Source organism: Diadema setosum, chromosome 8 (genome assembly GCF_964275005.1).
Source record: "Diadema setosum chromosome 8, eeDiaSeto1, whole genome shotgun sequence".
Taxonomy (NCBI): Eukaryota; Metazoa; Echinodermata; class Echinoidea; order Diadematoida; family Diadematidae; genus Diadema; species Diadema setosum.
In genome coordinates this window covers 17,124,663-17,139,690 of record NC_092692.1, presented here as the reverse complement: position 1 = coordinate 17,139,690, position 15,028 = coordinate 17,124,663, and the positions used below count along the sequence as shown (strand labels likewise).

Sequence of the window (15,028 nt, the reverse complement as noted above, 5' to 3'; positions counted from 1 at the left end):
GCTGCGACTTTAAATGTTCGTTTTGTGATGCACGGTCACATACAGACGTACACATACCAAGCCTCATTCTCAGGCACTAGGCCTAGGTGGGGACTTTCTCACGCTCACACACCTAACAGACTTTTCTTCACGTCTCGTAGATCCACCTCCTTTAAAAAAAGTGGATTTCCACCCATAAGAAAGTAACGTTTTCAGGTTTTGGGACAATCTTTCTGTTTTTCATCGTGAATAATACAAAACATTGCAATTGTGACTGTGTACACCAGCCCGCCCAAGCTTGGAAATGCTAAAGCTCCTTTCAGCAGGCAGTGGCAGGAGAAGGGACACCCCCTCCTCTAGATCTCTAGAGAGCGGGACAAACTGCTCTCTGACCTTGGTACGTACAATGTACCTCTACAACAGGTATGAGGTATGGATATAGATTGAATTTTGAAGTATGTCGACTGGTATATTGACTATATAAAGGGCATAATCACTCTGTCATTCTCGTACAGGTAACGTTATTCAGCATGCTGCGAATGAATGCTAAGAACAAGGCAGTAGACACTACATGTATTTTGTTTTTTTTCAGTACACAGATGATGGCGCTTTGAACAGTGAATTCATTTCCTGCATGTGTATTTTTATCTCCACTGGAAATGAATTTGAACTACCGCGTGCTTGATGGGTATTTCAATAACAACTTGTCACGTTTTGGTTTACAGCATCGAGTTACAAAGTGCAAACTTTGAAATGTATACCTGAAAATGATAGCGACATGAAACGAGTGCTTATGATATAATTTCGAAGAAGTGACGAGTTATAGGAAGACGTATACAAGCACGTTCACTCAGTGCTTTCTGCGTGTGTAGCGTTATTTGATTACATTAAATCCATCATAGATACGAATCTCATTAATAGTGCTGCTAGCGTATTGATCATAAAAATCATATGATCATAAAATATCCTCATTAACAATTTGCATGGAACAATAATATCACGAAGGCTAGTGTTTCGACTCCAGTCTCTTCGACTAGACAGGACGATTGTTTATTTCTTGGGCATGGCAATCAGACTAGGCAGCAAAATGCAATGAACTTACAGTCGATGTAGACATTGGTAGACTTTGTATTAAAGTAAGAAGCAAACATTTAGAAAAAAAAGAGAGAAAACAATAATTGGGATAATACAGGTCTATCAAATTGGAATTTTCTATACCCATCGACAGCAGAATGTGTTCATTTAAAAACTTTTCAAAATTTTGTTCTCTGTTCGCCTTCATAGTAAAATCAGGAGGAAGCAAAGAAAGAAAGAAAGAAAGAAAGAAAGAAAGAAGGAAAGAAGGAAAGTAAGAAGGAAAGAAAGAAAGAAAGAAAGAAAGAAAGAAAGAGGGAGCCCTATGATATTTCTTTTTAATGCCAATCTGTGACTGAATTCTGTTTTAACGTTTAAAGTGCTGTGAAACCAGTCACTGACTGCGTAAGAGCGCCATATAAATGATTGTATTGTATTGTATTGTATTGTATTGTATTGTATTGTATTGTATTGTATTGTATTGTATTGTATTGTATTGTATTGTATTGTATTGTATTGTATTGTATTGTATTGTATTGTATTGTATTGTATTGTATTGTATTGTATTGTATTGTATTGTATTGTATTGTATTGCATTGCATTGCATTGCATTGCATTGCATTGCATTGCATTGCATTGCATTGTATAATAGAGAGAGAGAGAGAGAGTGGGGGGGGGGGGGGAGGGAGAGGAAGGGAGATGTTGAGAGAAACATCTATGCGTATACTTGAAGAGGATAATGCAAATAGAGAAAACTTTTGAGACCGGTGCATGGATTCATTCCACATAAAGACTATAGAGTTATGTCTAGTGTTGAGGTAGGGTTTTAGGTTTATCTTGATGTGAGAATTGTGATTAGGGTTAAGGTTATGTTTGTGGGTATAGAATTTAATATGTTTGGCTTAGCGTGTAGATATTTCAATGGGAGAATTGTTGCAGGAGCAATGTCACGTAACCACCGTGTATTTATGGGTGGCATGTAAATTTTTAATCAAGCAGTGTGCACGAACTGGGTACTTCGAGCACTGTTAGCTTCCATTGTGTTCTCAGATATTCGGACCAGGTGAGGTTGTTTAGAACAAAGTACCATGGCGATGGATGGCCATGAAGTCATACTAAGGTACTCTACAAGCATACTGAAACTGATATACACTGGATAGTTGTGTTATTCAATAATGAATACTACAGAGCTGTTTCTGTGTTAACATGCCATTTATAAGAATACTTCTCTCTCCGTCTCTCTAGGCCCCACCCCTTCTCAATTTCACTCACAAACACACACACAAACACAAACAAACACAAGCATACACAACAAACACATACATACACAAACACACACAGCAAACAATACACACAACGCACACACACACACATACACACACACTTTCTCCCTTATTCCTTGGTTTTCACTCTCTTTTCCGACCAACGATTCACATCATAATAAATACACATCAATTGCAAAACAACGCTACAATTTTTTAAGGCCGTTTATTACATGCAATAAACCATCTTCGCTCGTAGAGTAATGTGGTAATTTTCCTACCACAATCTACGACCGCAAAATGGTGTAGGTACCCTGTGCAACAACAAGCACGTTATGTATCTCCTAGCATTATTTGCGTGTTCTTCTTGTTAAAAAAATGCTTCAAATTTGTCATTGATACCTATAATTTCATTACCTACAAAAATTTCCTGACAGTGCATAGCTGATACAAGAACCAATGTAAATATCATACATGGTTCAGAAGTGTTAGCAAAATTAAAGTTAGTGTCACCTTGTCTAAAACATTTGGTAATCTATCATAATACACAATCATACTTCATCATACAATATGTAATATTGCTTTCGTGCTACTTTGCATTTGTTAGATTTCCAACAAATCACCATAAAAGAAAAAAATCTAATATTTTCCCTATACTGTATAGAATATGAATTTCGAGCAGATACTGCAACATTACAACAATAACTTTGTATGCCGTCAGCCATTAAAATATTGGGTAGCGCCTATGCCATGTACAGTGCTAAGCACGGCATAGCTATAGAAATTGATAACTGCGTTATCTGCTTACAGCTTTTCATCATCATAATTTTTAAGTCCAGTCAACACGACTTTCTCTAAAAACCCACTCCCACGCTTTGACGGGGAGGAGCCGGGGACATTGCGTCCTAAAACAAGCGAATGAGATACATAAATTACCATTATTATTATTTTTTTCAATACGAACAAAAATCAGCAAAATGATCAAATATTTACACGCGTAGTACACTCTTGAAAGACCCAAAATAAAGAAATAAATTAAATAAAGCATGAAAAGACAATGCAATTTTCAACAAAGACACGTTACGCATGGAATGCTATCATAACACTTAACAGCAAAATTACTGGCTACATTAACAGTCTTTAAAGAATAAAGGAGATATAAGTGAATAAGAAAATTGGTAATAGATCCTGTAAATACGTACAAATCGGCGTTTGAAGTAGTAAAACTATGATAGAACTGTACACAGCCGAGAAATCCTCAATATAATCGTATCAAAACTTTACCATGCTTTTTGCTTGTTACTTTTTTTTTTCAATTCAAACTTCACTACGATCAGATATATAGCTTGAAAAATACAAGGAAGCATTTTTTTTTGTATTATTCTCGTCCCTAGGATACTGTTATTAACGTCGGGTGTAGATAAAAAGCGCAGATATACTAGCGAGCAAACATAAACACATACAAATTTGCCTATAGGACAATCCATCTGAAGGGATTCAGTCTTTTTTACCATCTTCTCGACACTAATTGCGAGGATAACACTCAGAAACAGCTGGCATTCTTTCACTCATTTCTCGTTAAGATTTGGTCAAGGTAATACAACTTACACTTTCGGAATGTAGACCTAGGGCTACAAAGAGCTGGAGAATGTTGGTGAAAGAATAGGAACTAACGGAATGTCACTTTCATTCAGACATTATTACTCTTTTTTTCTTTACGTCCGACCTTAGTTTGGACTTTGTGATTGACGGTATAAAACAAAAGAATTGCGTTACACATTTTTTTTTTTTTTTCAGCTGGGAGAAACGTGAGCGATCTTCGTAAGGACCCAATCTTTTATAGGTCTCCCTATAAGCATCTTATACTGAAAATGATACCATGCATTACGTCTTAGAGTTATTCCAATGCAGAGAAAACAGCTCAAATTTCATGAACGATGCCGACATTCTAAAGAGATTCGACATTCTATTAAGAAATGTTGACCGTAATGCGCAACAAGAGCATTCATCAACGCGTTGCGTTCTCTCCCATTCTGTACATACACCAAACAAAATTATCTTCAAGTTCTGTTTCAAAATTTCAAGTGCATAGCAAAATTTTGTTTTGTTCTGATTGCGGCTGCTATATGGTGAATATACAGTATATCTACATCAAATCTCGCCGGGGTGGAACCAGTGATGGTGACCAGTCGTGTGATTGATTCCTCACGACACCACAGCAAGAGTATGGAAAACATTCAGCGAGACGTTGGAACGGAAATGATGTCGGCTTCGAAGTCCTTGTTCAGCAAACGGACGAGCGGAGCGGCCGTCAAGCGACGGTTGGCGTCTGGCTACGGACACACTAGAAAAGTTTCACGCAAGCTTAAACGCTTGCAATATCTGACCGAAGATGACATGCATACTCATAATTGTGTTACTCATCCCCACATTTTGTATCTAAGTGCCAAAGTTTTTTTTTTCTTTTAACGTATGACTATAATACACACTTTTGTGAACTTAATGTCAAGTCAGCGAAAAAATAGCCTCACTTAATACATTAGAGAGTCATTATTACATAAATACAAGTAAATAGCTTTCGAGATGTATACGAGCCACCATCTGAGAAAAAAAGAAACCCTTGGAAGCGTATTGATCTCGTAGGATATCTATATCCTATGTAATTTTTAGAAAAAATACCAGTTTATTTTTGAACAGCAACGCCTCCAATGCGTCCGAATGAAAATATACGCACGTCATCACGGAAGCAAATACAGACGTGTAAGCTTTGTGTTTAAACAACACACTTATCCCCCTTCTGTAAATTTCCTTTGAAGACACCTTAGAACTCCCATAGTGTGTCCCTTGTCACATCCGCGCCGTTAGCCGTGAACAAGCCGCTCTGCTCGCCCTTGATTAACTTGCCGTTGCTCTCCGCTCGAATGGCGAACTTGGAGAGCTCGTGGAACTCGAAGAAAAAGAGCCCCTGTGAGGCCCCGAGGACGACGCGATCGGCATCGTCGATGGACCAGTACCTGCCTTCCGAATCTGGATAGAAAAAAATAATCAAGCGCAAAGAGATGTGGATCTTTTCAGGACAAAGACTTCCTCAACAAAAGTTTAATAGTCGACAACACCTAGGCTTGCAGGTAGTGTGTATATATACCCCTAGTGAAAAATGCATTTCCGTTTATCACTAAACCAGATCAGGGTTCCAATTTGCGCATGAGAAGAAAAATATCATTCGTTTTAACAGGGCAAGTTGGTTTTTAAATTCATTGAGATTAGCATCTGGGATGTAACGATTATTTTAAGTAATCCTTATAACTGGTGCTTGCCAGCACAACCATCTAACAGCAAAAGTGGTATTTGGAAATATAGATAAAAAGAGATTAATAAATAATCAGTGAAAAATAATGAAATGGATGCTTTCCCCAAGTGTTAATTATTGATCACTCTGGTCAAAATCTACGCAAGCTCATCCTTTGTTTGAAAATGACTGTAAATTCCACAAATTGTTACGTCAGGCAAGCTTATGAATTATGTAGCTTTGAAAACGATGAGTGATTTGCCTAATCAACAGAAAAAAAAAATGTCACTTGTACCCATGTGCACACGAGCTCACTCCGAACTGACTGATACAGACAACTTCAAAACAACATGCAGTTGAAGAAAGTAACAGTTGGTGGTTGATTGTGAGAGGGCTATTAACCTTCCTGGATCGGAAGAGTACATGTTCCCCACAGTGCATTTGAGTACAACACAGACTTTACACAGGCATGAATCCCTGCAGGAAATAAAGTCTCAACTGCTGAACTTTTGATCGTTTGGGAATCTTTTCTATCACGTTTTCATACTTGGAACAGTAAACGACAGGCTCTACAACATACCTTCTACACCGTCATGGTCTTTTTATTAGTCAATGTAGATATAGTCATACCTAGAGCAAAAGTCAAATTGCACTTTTTCAAATAAAGTTCTCTGTGCTACATATTTCCTGGGTAAGATTAAATCTGTGCTAAAATTCACTCCATATTATGGGGTCAAACTTGTGGTGGCTGGTTACCTTGGATGGTGTATCCGCCTTCCTTGTAGGAAACGCTAAAGACGTCGAAGTTGGATCTGTTGCATGCCAACTCGGCCTTGCTGTCCTTGACACCGACGAAGCCGTGTAGGCACTTGAGCACGAGCTTGGGCCGGTTGAGGAGGCGGAAGACGAAGTCCTTGCGGTTGTCCTCCTGGTACAGGTGACCGTTGTCGCGCACGCCGATGTATTTGCCCCCGGGAGCACGGAGGTACATGTGCTTGCCCTCGTATTCGACAGCGAATTGGCAATTGGCATCCTCCCTGAATTCGCATGAGAAAAGAGACGTACAGACGTTTAGCAAGCGGTTGTTGCAACCATGGCAACCTACGAGACCCAAAACTTTGAGCTTATATTCGCTCGCGTAAAATCGTGAACAGGAATATGGGGTGTAAACCATGCATCTCAATATCTACAGAATGTTTTGTGTATTGTATTTCACTTCCTCGTTCATTATGACAAGTCAAAGCATAAGTGCATTCACATAAAATTAACTACCTTTTGAAATCAATACGTTAATCTCAAATGTCCTCATAGTAATTCTGCGAGGACAAATTCTATCTACGGCAAAACTTGTTAAATTGATTCCAATGAAAGACTTTACAGAAATAAACATGGGAACTCAGTCATACACTTGCAATAAGGGTACAACTGTTGATTAAAAAAAAGTTAGAATCTTGAATACCGAGGATGGAAAATATGCATCTGTGACTTCATTAAATCATTTGAAGTGCATCACTCGTGTGTCGCATTTGCGAGGTTCTGATATTTCTATCACAGACGCAGTGGAGCTCGTTACATACCACTTCTGGATACGTCTGGGCCCCATTTCATAAAGACTTGCTATGATGGCAACTCTTGCTGGAAGAATGGCAATTGGCTTATGGTAACGACAAGATTCCAGCTTCCTGATTGGCTGTTACAGCTAAGGGAAGTTGCTATTCTAGCAAGGGTTAATATCCTAACATCTTTAATGAAACGGGGCCCTGTAGAAATATCCTGCACCGAAAAAGAAAGAGCAAAAATATCTTTTGCACCTTTTCAAAATGATTGAGAGAAAGAGAGATCGAGATAACACATCGGATGGGACTGCAGAGAGGCGATCCTTGGAATGATCCTTGCCACTTCCTACGTCCAGGGACTACCTTCCTGTATCTATTCACCAGGCCTGATCACATGTTCTTTTCTCAACACTTTTGTTTTTGTTTTTCACGCGTGCATTTCCCTTTCTTTCGTGAGAGTGCTATCAAAATATACTCACTTGGAAGTCCCGTTGGCCTGAATGCCTGCTCCTACCCTCTTCCAGTAGCGGACGTCCGCAGACGTCTTCTTGGTATCGCACACCCGGACGGCGTACAGGTCTGTGCTGATGAACTCGAGTTGGAAGGTCTCCGTGTCTGTGATCTCGTCGTCGCTGAGGAGCTTGAAAGACACATCCTCACCTGGACAAATGAATCAAGGTGGGGGGGGGGGGGGGAGACAAATGAGAGGGTGTGAGTTTCTCTGGGGTGCCGTAACACCCACATATCAAAGTCATACATGGGACGTAAAAAAGGGATGCTTGTGTGCTATACACATCTCAGTATAGTCAAACTAATGCCCTCATCAAGGAGGTCTGTGTCTACATTTCTTTGTCAAGGCATGGGGAGATATTTAATTTATCAGGGAGACTCCCGCAAACCAGGAAGACTGCGGAGCTCTGCTCTCGCCATTAAGGCAAGTTACAGCTAAAAGCTCCACATGCGTTGAATAGATTACAATATTGTTGCATTGCGGTTTGATAAAAAAAAAGAATCAGCAAACGGGGTTTGGTTTTAAAGATGATATCCATTCAGAAACCCTTTAAGCGCATCTATATAAACGTCTTTGGTAATTCTTGGAGAATTTGCATCTGTAGATATTGCTCTTTGAATGTGAACATGCCAAATATATAAAGGCAGGGGGTCAGAAGCGTAGTCACCTTGGGAAAAAAAACTTAAGGCAAGTTACAGCTAAAAGCTCCACATGCGTTGAATAGATTACAATATTATTGCATTGCGGTTTGATTGAAAAAAAAATCAGCAAACGGGGTTTGGCTTTAATGATGAGATCCACTCAGAAACCCTTTAAGCACATCTATATAAACGTCTTTGGTAATTCTTGGAGAATTTGCATCTGTAGATATTGCTTTCTGAATGTGAACATGCCAAATTATATACAGGAAAGGGAAAGAAGCGGAGTCACCTTGGGACAAAACTTAAAGGGGAAGGCTAGTAACTGATCAGTGGGAATGCTGAGGGGTGATTGTTCCAATCCTTGTGGGATTCATTTAAGAGTACATTATATATCTATTCTTGTGTGAAAATTATTTGCTTCAGAATGGTCTCATATTCAAGTAATGTGCAGTTTAATGTTTCCAGGTAAGCGTCCCTGGTCAGTGACGGGGCATTAATCTGCACATTACTTGAATATGAGACCGTTCTGAATTTTCACACAACAGTAGATATATAATGTACTCTTAAATGAATCCCACAAGGATTGGAACAATCATCCCTCAGCATTCCCACTGATTCCCACTGATCGGTTACTAGCCATTCCCTTTAACGCTTTTATTTTGAATGTTACAAGTTTCATGAATGGGAAGAATGTCGTGGTGTGTGAAACTCCTAAGTTATTGGTATAACCATACTCAAATACGATGCCTCGAGATCACAAGTGTATTCATTTAGACAGTTCTATAATTCTACTCCCAGCGCATCGTCGATCAACCTCATGGAATTCTGCCGAAGTCGAACACAAGTATAAATACAGGTGGTGACAGGAATTCATATCCACGATTGTAAATGGACAAAGCGGAAATGGTAAACACAGGGCCGCCACAAGCCTATCCGCTCAGGTCGTCGACAGTCATGAATTACGTAACTGCATGTACATGTACGAGGATGTGCACGAGTGGACTCGAATCTTATCTCCCAAGCTAAACAAATCTAACCGTCACTGTGACTTCATCAAGCAATGTTGTCACAACGGGTAAACACCACTTGTTGCTAGTGACTGAATCAAAGCAGTATAGAGACCTATAAATGACCATTCAATGTCACGATTGCATCTGTATTTTTACAAGGTTATCTGCTAAACCTGCTTAGAAGCCATGGAATGCTAATGACGTAGACTGTCATCACACTATAAAGGTGTTGTCTTATCATAAACTTAGTGGGTTATCTTTTTCCGACTGATTATCTAGGTATGAATGCATCTCATTGCTCATCAGCGTCTTTCGGTAGCTGCTTGATAAGAGACAGAAGTCAATACATATTACGGAGAAATAACCACATTGTAAATTGGTGTCATCTTAAGAAGATGGCGCCAGCCCCCATGGTATAGACAAGAAAATTCAATTGGTGACAGTAAACGACTTTGCAAACAGCCAAGTAACAACACTGTGGTTTCTACATGACTCAAAGACCGAGTCTTTCTGAGAAGCGAGAGATTTCGAACACAGTGTCGTTCCGCGACGGACGTTGTGAGAAGAACTATTGTACTCGACAACCCACAATTATGTTACGGATGACATAACCGTGTGAAGAATGGTGTGTTGACCGGAAGCTGAGCTGGAGTAACTATGTAGCGCCATCTATTGGTCACACCGCGAAGGGTGCACACTGCTGTTTGACGACTATCACAGCACTCACAAATTTTAGCGCAAGCTTCCATAACTTATTTGAATAGCCCCTTTCCAACATCGAATTGGATCCATATAGCTTTCTCTGAGAAACCCCTACTTAAACCACCCATGAATAGCGGTATTTCACCTGTTCCGTCAAAACGATGACACAAAAGTCAAATACAAAACAAACAACAAAACAGAAACATGATTAAAATCAACAACAAACCGCAAAATAAAAACTTCACACTTGTGATTGTGATATCGGCCAAGAAATCAAACATTGACACGAAAGATTTCAGAAACCTACCGTGTCTATTTGTGTAGCTTGTAGTATCCCCTGATCAAGACTCCGCACCCAACATTACGTCATCATCTACAATTACTGTAGAAGACTCAAGTCTTTTTTTTTCTAATTTCTTTCCATCGGTGTTTCATCCATTTGGTCGTCTCACTCTGCCACGGCAAAAAATGATACTCACTAGTCTAATGATCAAGGTGTCATTTCAAAAGGCAGTTTAATATGCTCTACAAAGATCCTCATTTCTCTTTGACCACTGAAGCAAATCAGATGGGGTTTTCAGTAAGATGTGAGCAATGAGTTATAGTTTCATACCCTGAAATTGTATTTGGATTGATTCATTATTTTTAAAGCTATTGTTGCGGAGGGTACCGTTGTATTTTTTTTTTTTTTTTTGGGGGGGGGGGGGGGGGGGGGAGACATACGGTACATCAAAGCCGTTGGGCACTAACGGGAATTCTGTACCCAAGGCGTCCCGTGCCAGCCCTAAACTCTGCTGGCACCCTCAACCACGTACTTTGGAATGGGAAATTATGAGAGGTGATATACTCTCACTCAAACGGTTTAGGACGGTCAGCGATGAAAGACGAAAATAATAACGTAAGATTTTGTATTGGCCTATATCATATATTTTTTTTATTTTCATTTTTTATTTATTTTATTTTATTTTATTTTATTTTATTTTATTTTATTTTATTTTATTTTATTTTATTTTATTTTATTTTATTTTATTTTATTTTATTTTATTTTATTTTTTTTTATTTTATTTTATTTTATTTTATTTTATTTTATTTTATTTTATTTATTTACTTTTTTTTTTTTGGGGGGGGGGTGTCAATTTCAGGCTGGGGGAACGCACATATTGGACCAGGCCCATGTGCTATCTTTGTTTCATTTGTTCACGTTTTCGTTTTGTTTGCTTTTGTTGCATTGATTTTGCTTTTACATTTCACCCTTTATTGTCTTCTAACGAGTGACAGCATTGCGAAAAATACTCCTGATGGCTTGTTCGTTGGCAATGGCCTCATTCGGAAACGACATTATTAACTCTACGTTCGGCCAAAGATGTTTGCTTCTAATTCTTTCTCTCAATCTTATAGCGTGTGCGTCGGGAATGACGCGGTCGCTGTATTAATCCGTTGTTAATACACACTGTATAACACAAATAAAAAGCTGAGTTTTAAAGGGACATTCCAGACGATTTTCATAATTTCACATCATGTAGTACATAAATCGACAACTCCATGTATAGATTTGTGGAATTTATTGTGGTTCTTGAGCAGAGAAACAATACTCTGAAAAATCTTAAACAAATTACACTGAACAAGGATGATGACATAGGAGGTTCACATATTTCAGAAATGTAGCAGTGTAATTCCATTACAATACCGCTTGCTTGCGAGTTCACCTGTGTATAATCTATGCATGCCTTCTTCTTTTGTTCTGGTTCCTTGAGCCCCAACTCATGCATTCTTATGGTGACTCTGCCATGTCATCATCCTTGTTCATTGCAATTTGTTCTGGATTTTGAAAATATTCTTATTCTTCATCCCAATTATCACAAATTCTGAAACTCTGTCCTCAGTATAACTAATTTATAGTTGTTTAAATGTAAAAATCTGAAAATCATCCGGAGGTCTCCTTTAACGTACATGAGTGAAATGTGCATGTATATTATGCACGTAATTAAACTGCTATTATACAATTTTTTGATATGTAGCTATTCCGTGTGATATAATCATAATTACTCCCAGATGCTGAACATTCCACATGCATGTACCCTCATCTATCAGAAGTTTTATTCCTGACACAACACGATATGGAACAGCTTACCAGACCAAGCCATCATACATTGCACCTCTCCTTTAAAGGAAACCCAAACCCAAAGAGAATTGTGGATTGAGTGAAAGCAGCAACATTAGTAGAACACATCAGTGAAAGTTTGAGGAAAATCGGACAATCGATGCAAAAGTTATGAATTTTTAAAGTTTTGGTATTGGAACCGCTAAATGAGGAGAGTAATAGAGGTTATGACGGAAGTGTGGACATCAAAATGAAGAAAATATTAAGAAAATTCCACAAAAATTCACATTTGTAGCAAAGTGAAAGAGTACTTGACTAACCGCTTTCAGAAAGCAGGGGTAATAACTGCTATACCCTTAACATAATATGTCAATATCAAGTTGATAGAATGTGTAATTTTCATGAAAAATGATTTTTTTTTGGTGGACTTTTCTTTATATTTTCTTTATATTGTTGTCCACACACACGCCATAACCTCTAGTAGTCTCCTCATCCAGCGGTTCAAAAAACCAAAACTTTAAAAATTTATAACTTTTCAAACTTTTCCGAACCAAAGACAAAGAGACGCCACCAAGTATAGGGCGAATGGCTTTATGGTGACTTTTCTGTTCTTTCTTTGACGCATTCCGCTGTGCTGTACCAAGGGGGTGGAACCTCCCTGATAATACCCACTCTTTTTCTCGTCCGACATACTTAAGATAATGATGTGATATTAATCATGCTCATTATTGACCGGCCTTTGTTTTTACGGGGGTTGCCAGACAACGCTTGCTCTTATATTGTCCATCACCACTGCGTATTGTGTATTGTGGTTTCCATTTGTGTAATAAATTTCGCCGTATGAGCCAGGTCCCGAATGAGACAAATATACTTTCAACTTGATTGCTCCTTTTGGCAGTAATAATTATGGAGGCTCACGAGTTCCCCAAGTTCTGCGCCTGTAACGCCATACAGTCCGGGATAGGTGGTGAAAGGTCGTGCCAAGTTCAGGGTATTTGGATCATGAGTCATACGATATAATTACCGATATGCCGCTTGATTCATAATTTCCCCTTAACATGGAATAAGAATGGTTACGACGAAAGTGATTGCATCGTTTTCCCTCGAGTGCAACTCGCATCTGGAGAGCCGCAAGGGAAAATTCTTTTCGCATTACATGTGCAAACCTCTCATGCAGTCTGGTGACATTCGTTTTTTGTGCGTCTCATAGAAATACATAACACACACAGCGAAAAGATGTTTTCTGTTGACGGATTGCTCGTTGATGAAGGTCGACATGTTCCACTCAGGGATGGTGGTCGAACTTACTCGTGACTCATTTCTTGGCTGTAGGAATTACCAGCATTTTTACCAAATAGTAGAACTATCCTCTCATTCTACCGTGCTGGAGGATAATTGTCAATTTCGTCGTAAACAGAACATTACTGTAACTGATTCTGGACTTCAAAACCTCCAAAAGAGTTTTGCGCTCGACTTATAAACTTTCAATCTTGAGACTAACACCACAAGTGACAAACGAGTAGGGAGAGAGCGAAATGACATATGAAATATTTTTTTGCAGGGTTTCATTATCACATTTACGATCATTTTCCAGCAAATTAGATTTAGATTCCAAACAGATTTCCTATGCAGCTTAAAGACGGTGATTTTATGCAGCGAATACTTCCGGCCAGTTCCCTATTACAATGTGATCTCTAACAAAAGAAAAATGACTCACACCGCTTACACAGAGGAGCTACTTGAAGTATGACATGCACTTGAGTCCTGACGGACTCGTAACAAAACCAATAGATGGATACAGACATACTTGTCATCTTGAGTGTCATAATAACAATGTATAACATCTCCCTTATAATACTGCCGTCAATGTATAAAGCGCCATATAGTTTGCAAAGCCCATTGATGTTTTATATCCCATTTCAGTGACGCCAACTTAGACATGAAGCAGTCATAATGCTGTCATGTAGGGATCATGAGCTTATTACTGCGGAAGGATGGTCAACCTATTTAAATATTCGATGCCGATGCATAGACATTGCACGGGTGCTGTTCGTTATTCCGAAGGTTCGTTAATCCGAAAATGAAATGGGGTTCGATATTCCGAAGGTTCGTTGATCCGAAGTGAAAAAGGGTCCGTAACGAACCTTCGGAGTAACGAGCTTTGTTTCATTTTCGGATCAACGAACCTTCGGAATAACGAACCTTAGTTCATTTTCGCATTAACGAACCTTCGGAATAACAAACCTTATCACATTTTCGGATTAACGAACCTTCGGAATAACGAATCTTCGGAATAACGAACCTTCGGACCAAAGAGCCTTCGGAATAACGAACCTTCGGAATAACGAACTGTAACCACATTGCACATGCAGCAAAGCCTTCTTTTTTCACAGGAGACAAGCGATAGAATGTATCGTGGTGTATTCACCTTACGCACACCAGGGAGGTGGTTCCACCTCCCTGCGCACACCCAATAACAAATGCTGGTTAGGGCAATACAAAACCTTGCTTGAATCTTGCCCGATATACACTGTACACTAACACTAACTATAACTGGTTTCCGAGTAATCAGAATATTCAGATCTCCCCGAATATAGGCCTACAGTGGCAGGTAATTTGCGTAGCTTGTGACGAGGTCTCCACGGCCAAAATGATCTGATATTGAAATACCGAAAAAACATGCCTATTGTACGGCCATTGGGCATGCAGGTGTTTGAATAGGCAGACATAAGGCTCACTGCTTGCGAGAAAGATAAAATAATGTATACAGTGAAGGACGACGGATAAATAGATAAAGAGACAGATAGATACATATAGATGGGCGGATATATAGAAGATCACGAAGGGGATAAAAGATTGATTGAAAAATAATTTAATGTATGAGCAGGTACCCAAAAGAAAGT

At 39.0% G+C, this 15,028-nt stretch overlaps 1 protein-coding gene across 1 annotated transcript in view; it reads right to left on the bottom strand.

Annotated features, from left to right (window-relative positions):
* Nucleotides 1-2,524: 2,524 nt before the first annotated feature.
* The window catches only part of LOC140231477 (fascin-like), a 53,002-nt gene continuing 40,498 nt past the window's right edge, over nucleotides 2,525-15,028 (bottom strand). Inside the window, exons 3-5 of the mRNA XM_072311608.1 lie at nucleotides 7,640-7,820; nucleotides 6,361-6,641; nucleotides 2,525-5,342 (exon numbers count right to left, since the gene is read on the bottom strand). Coding sequence (XP_072167709.1) covers nucleotides 5,137-5,342; nucleotides 6,361-6,641; nucleotides 7,640-7,820 — 668 coding nt within the window. The 3' untranslated portion in view covers nucleotides 2,525-5,136. The remainder of the gene's footprint in view (nucleotides 5,343-6,360; nucleotides 6,642-7,639; nucleotides 7,821-15,028) is intronic.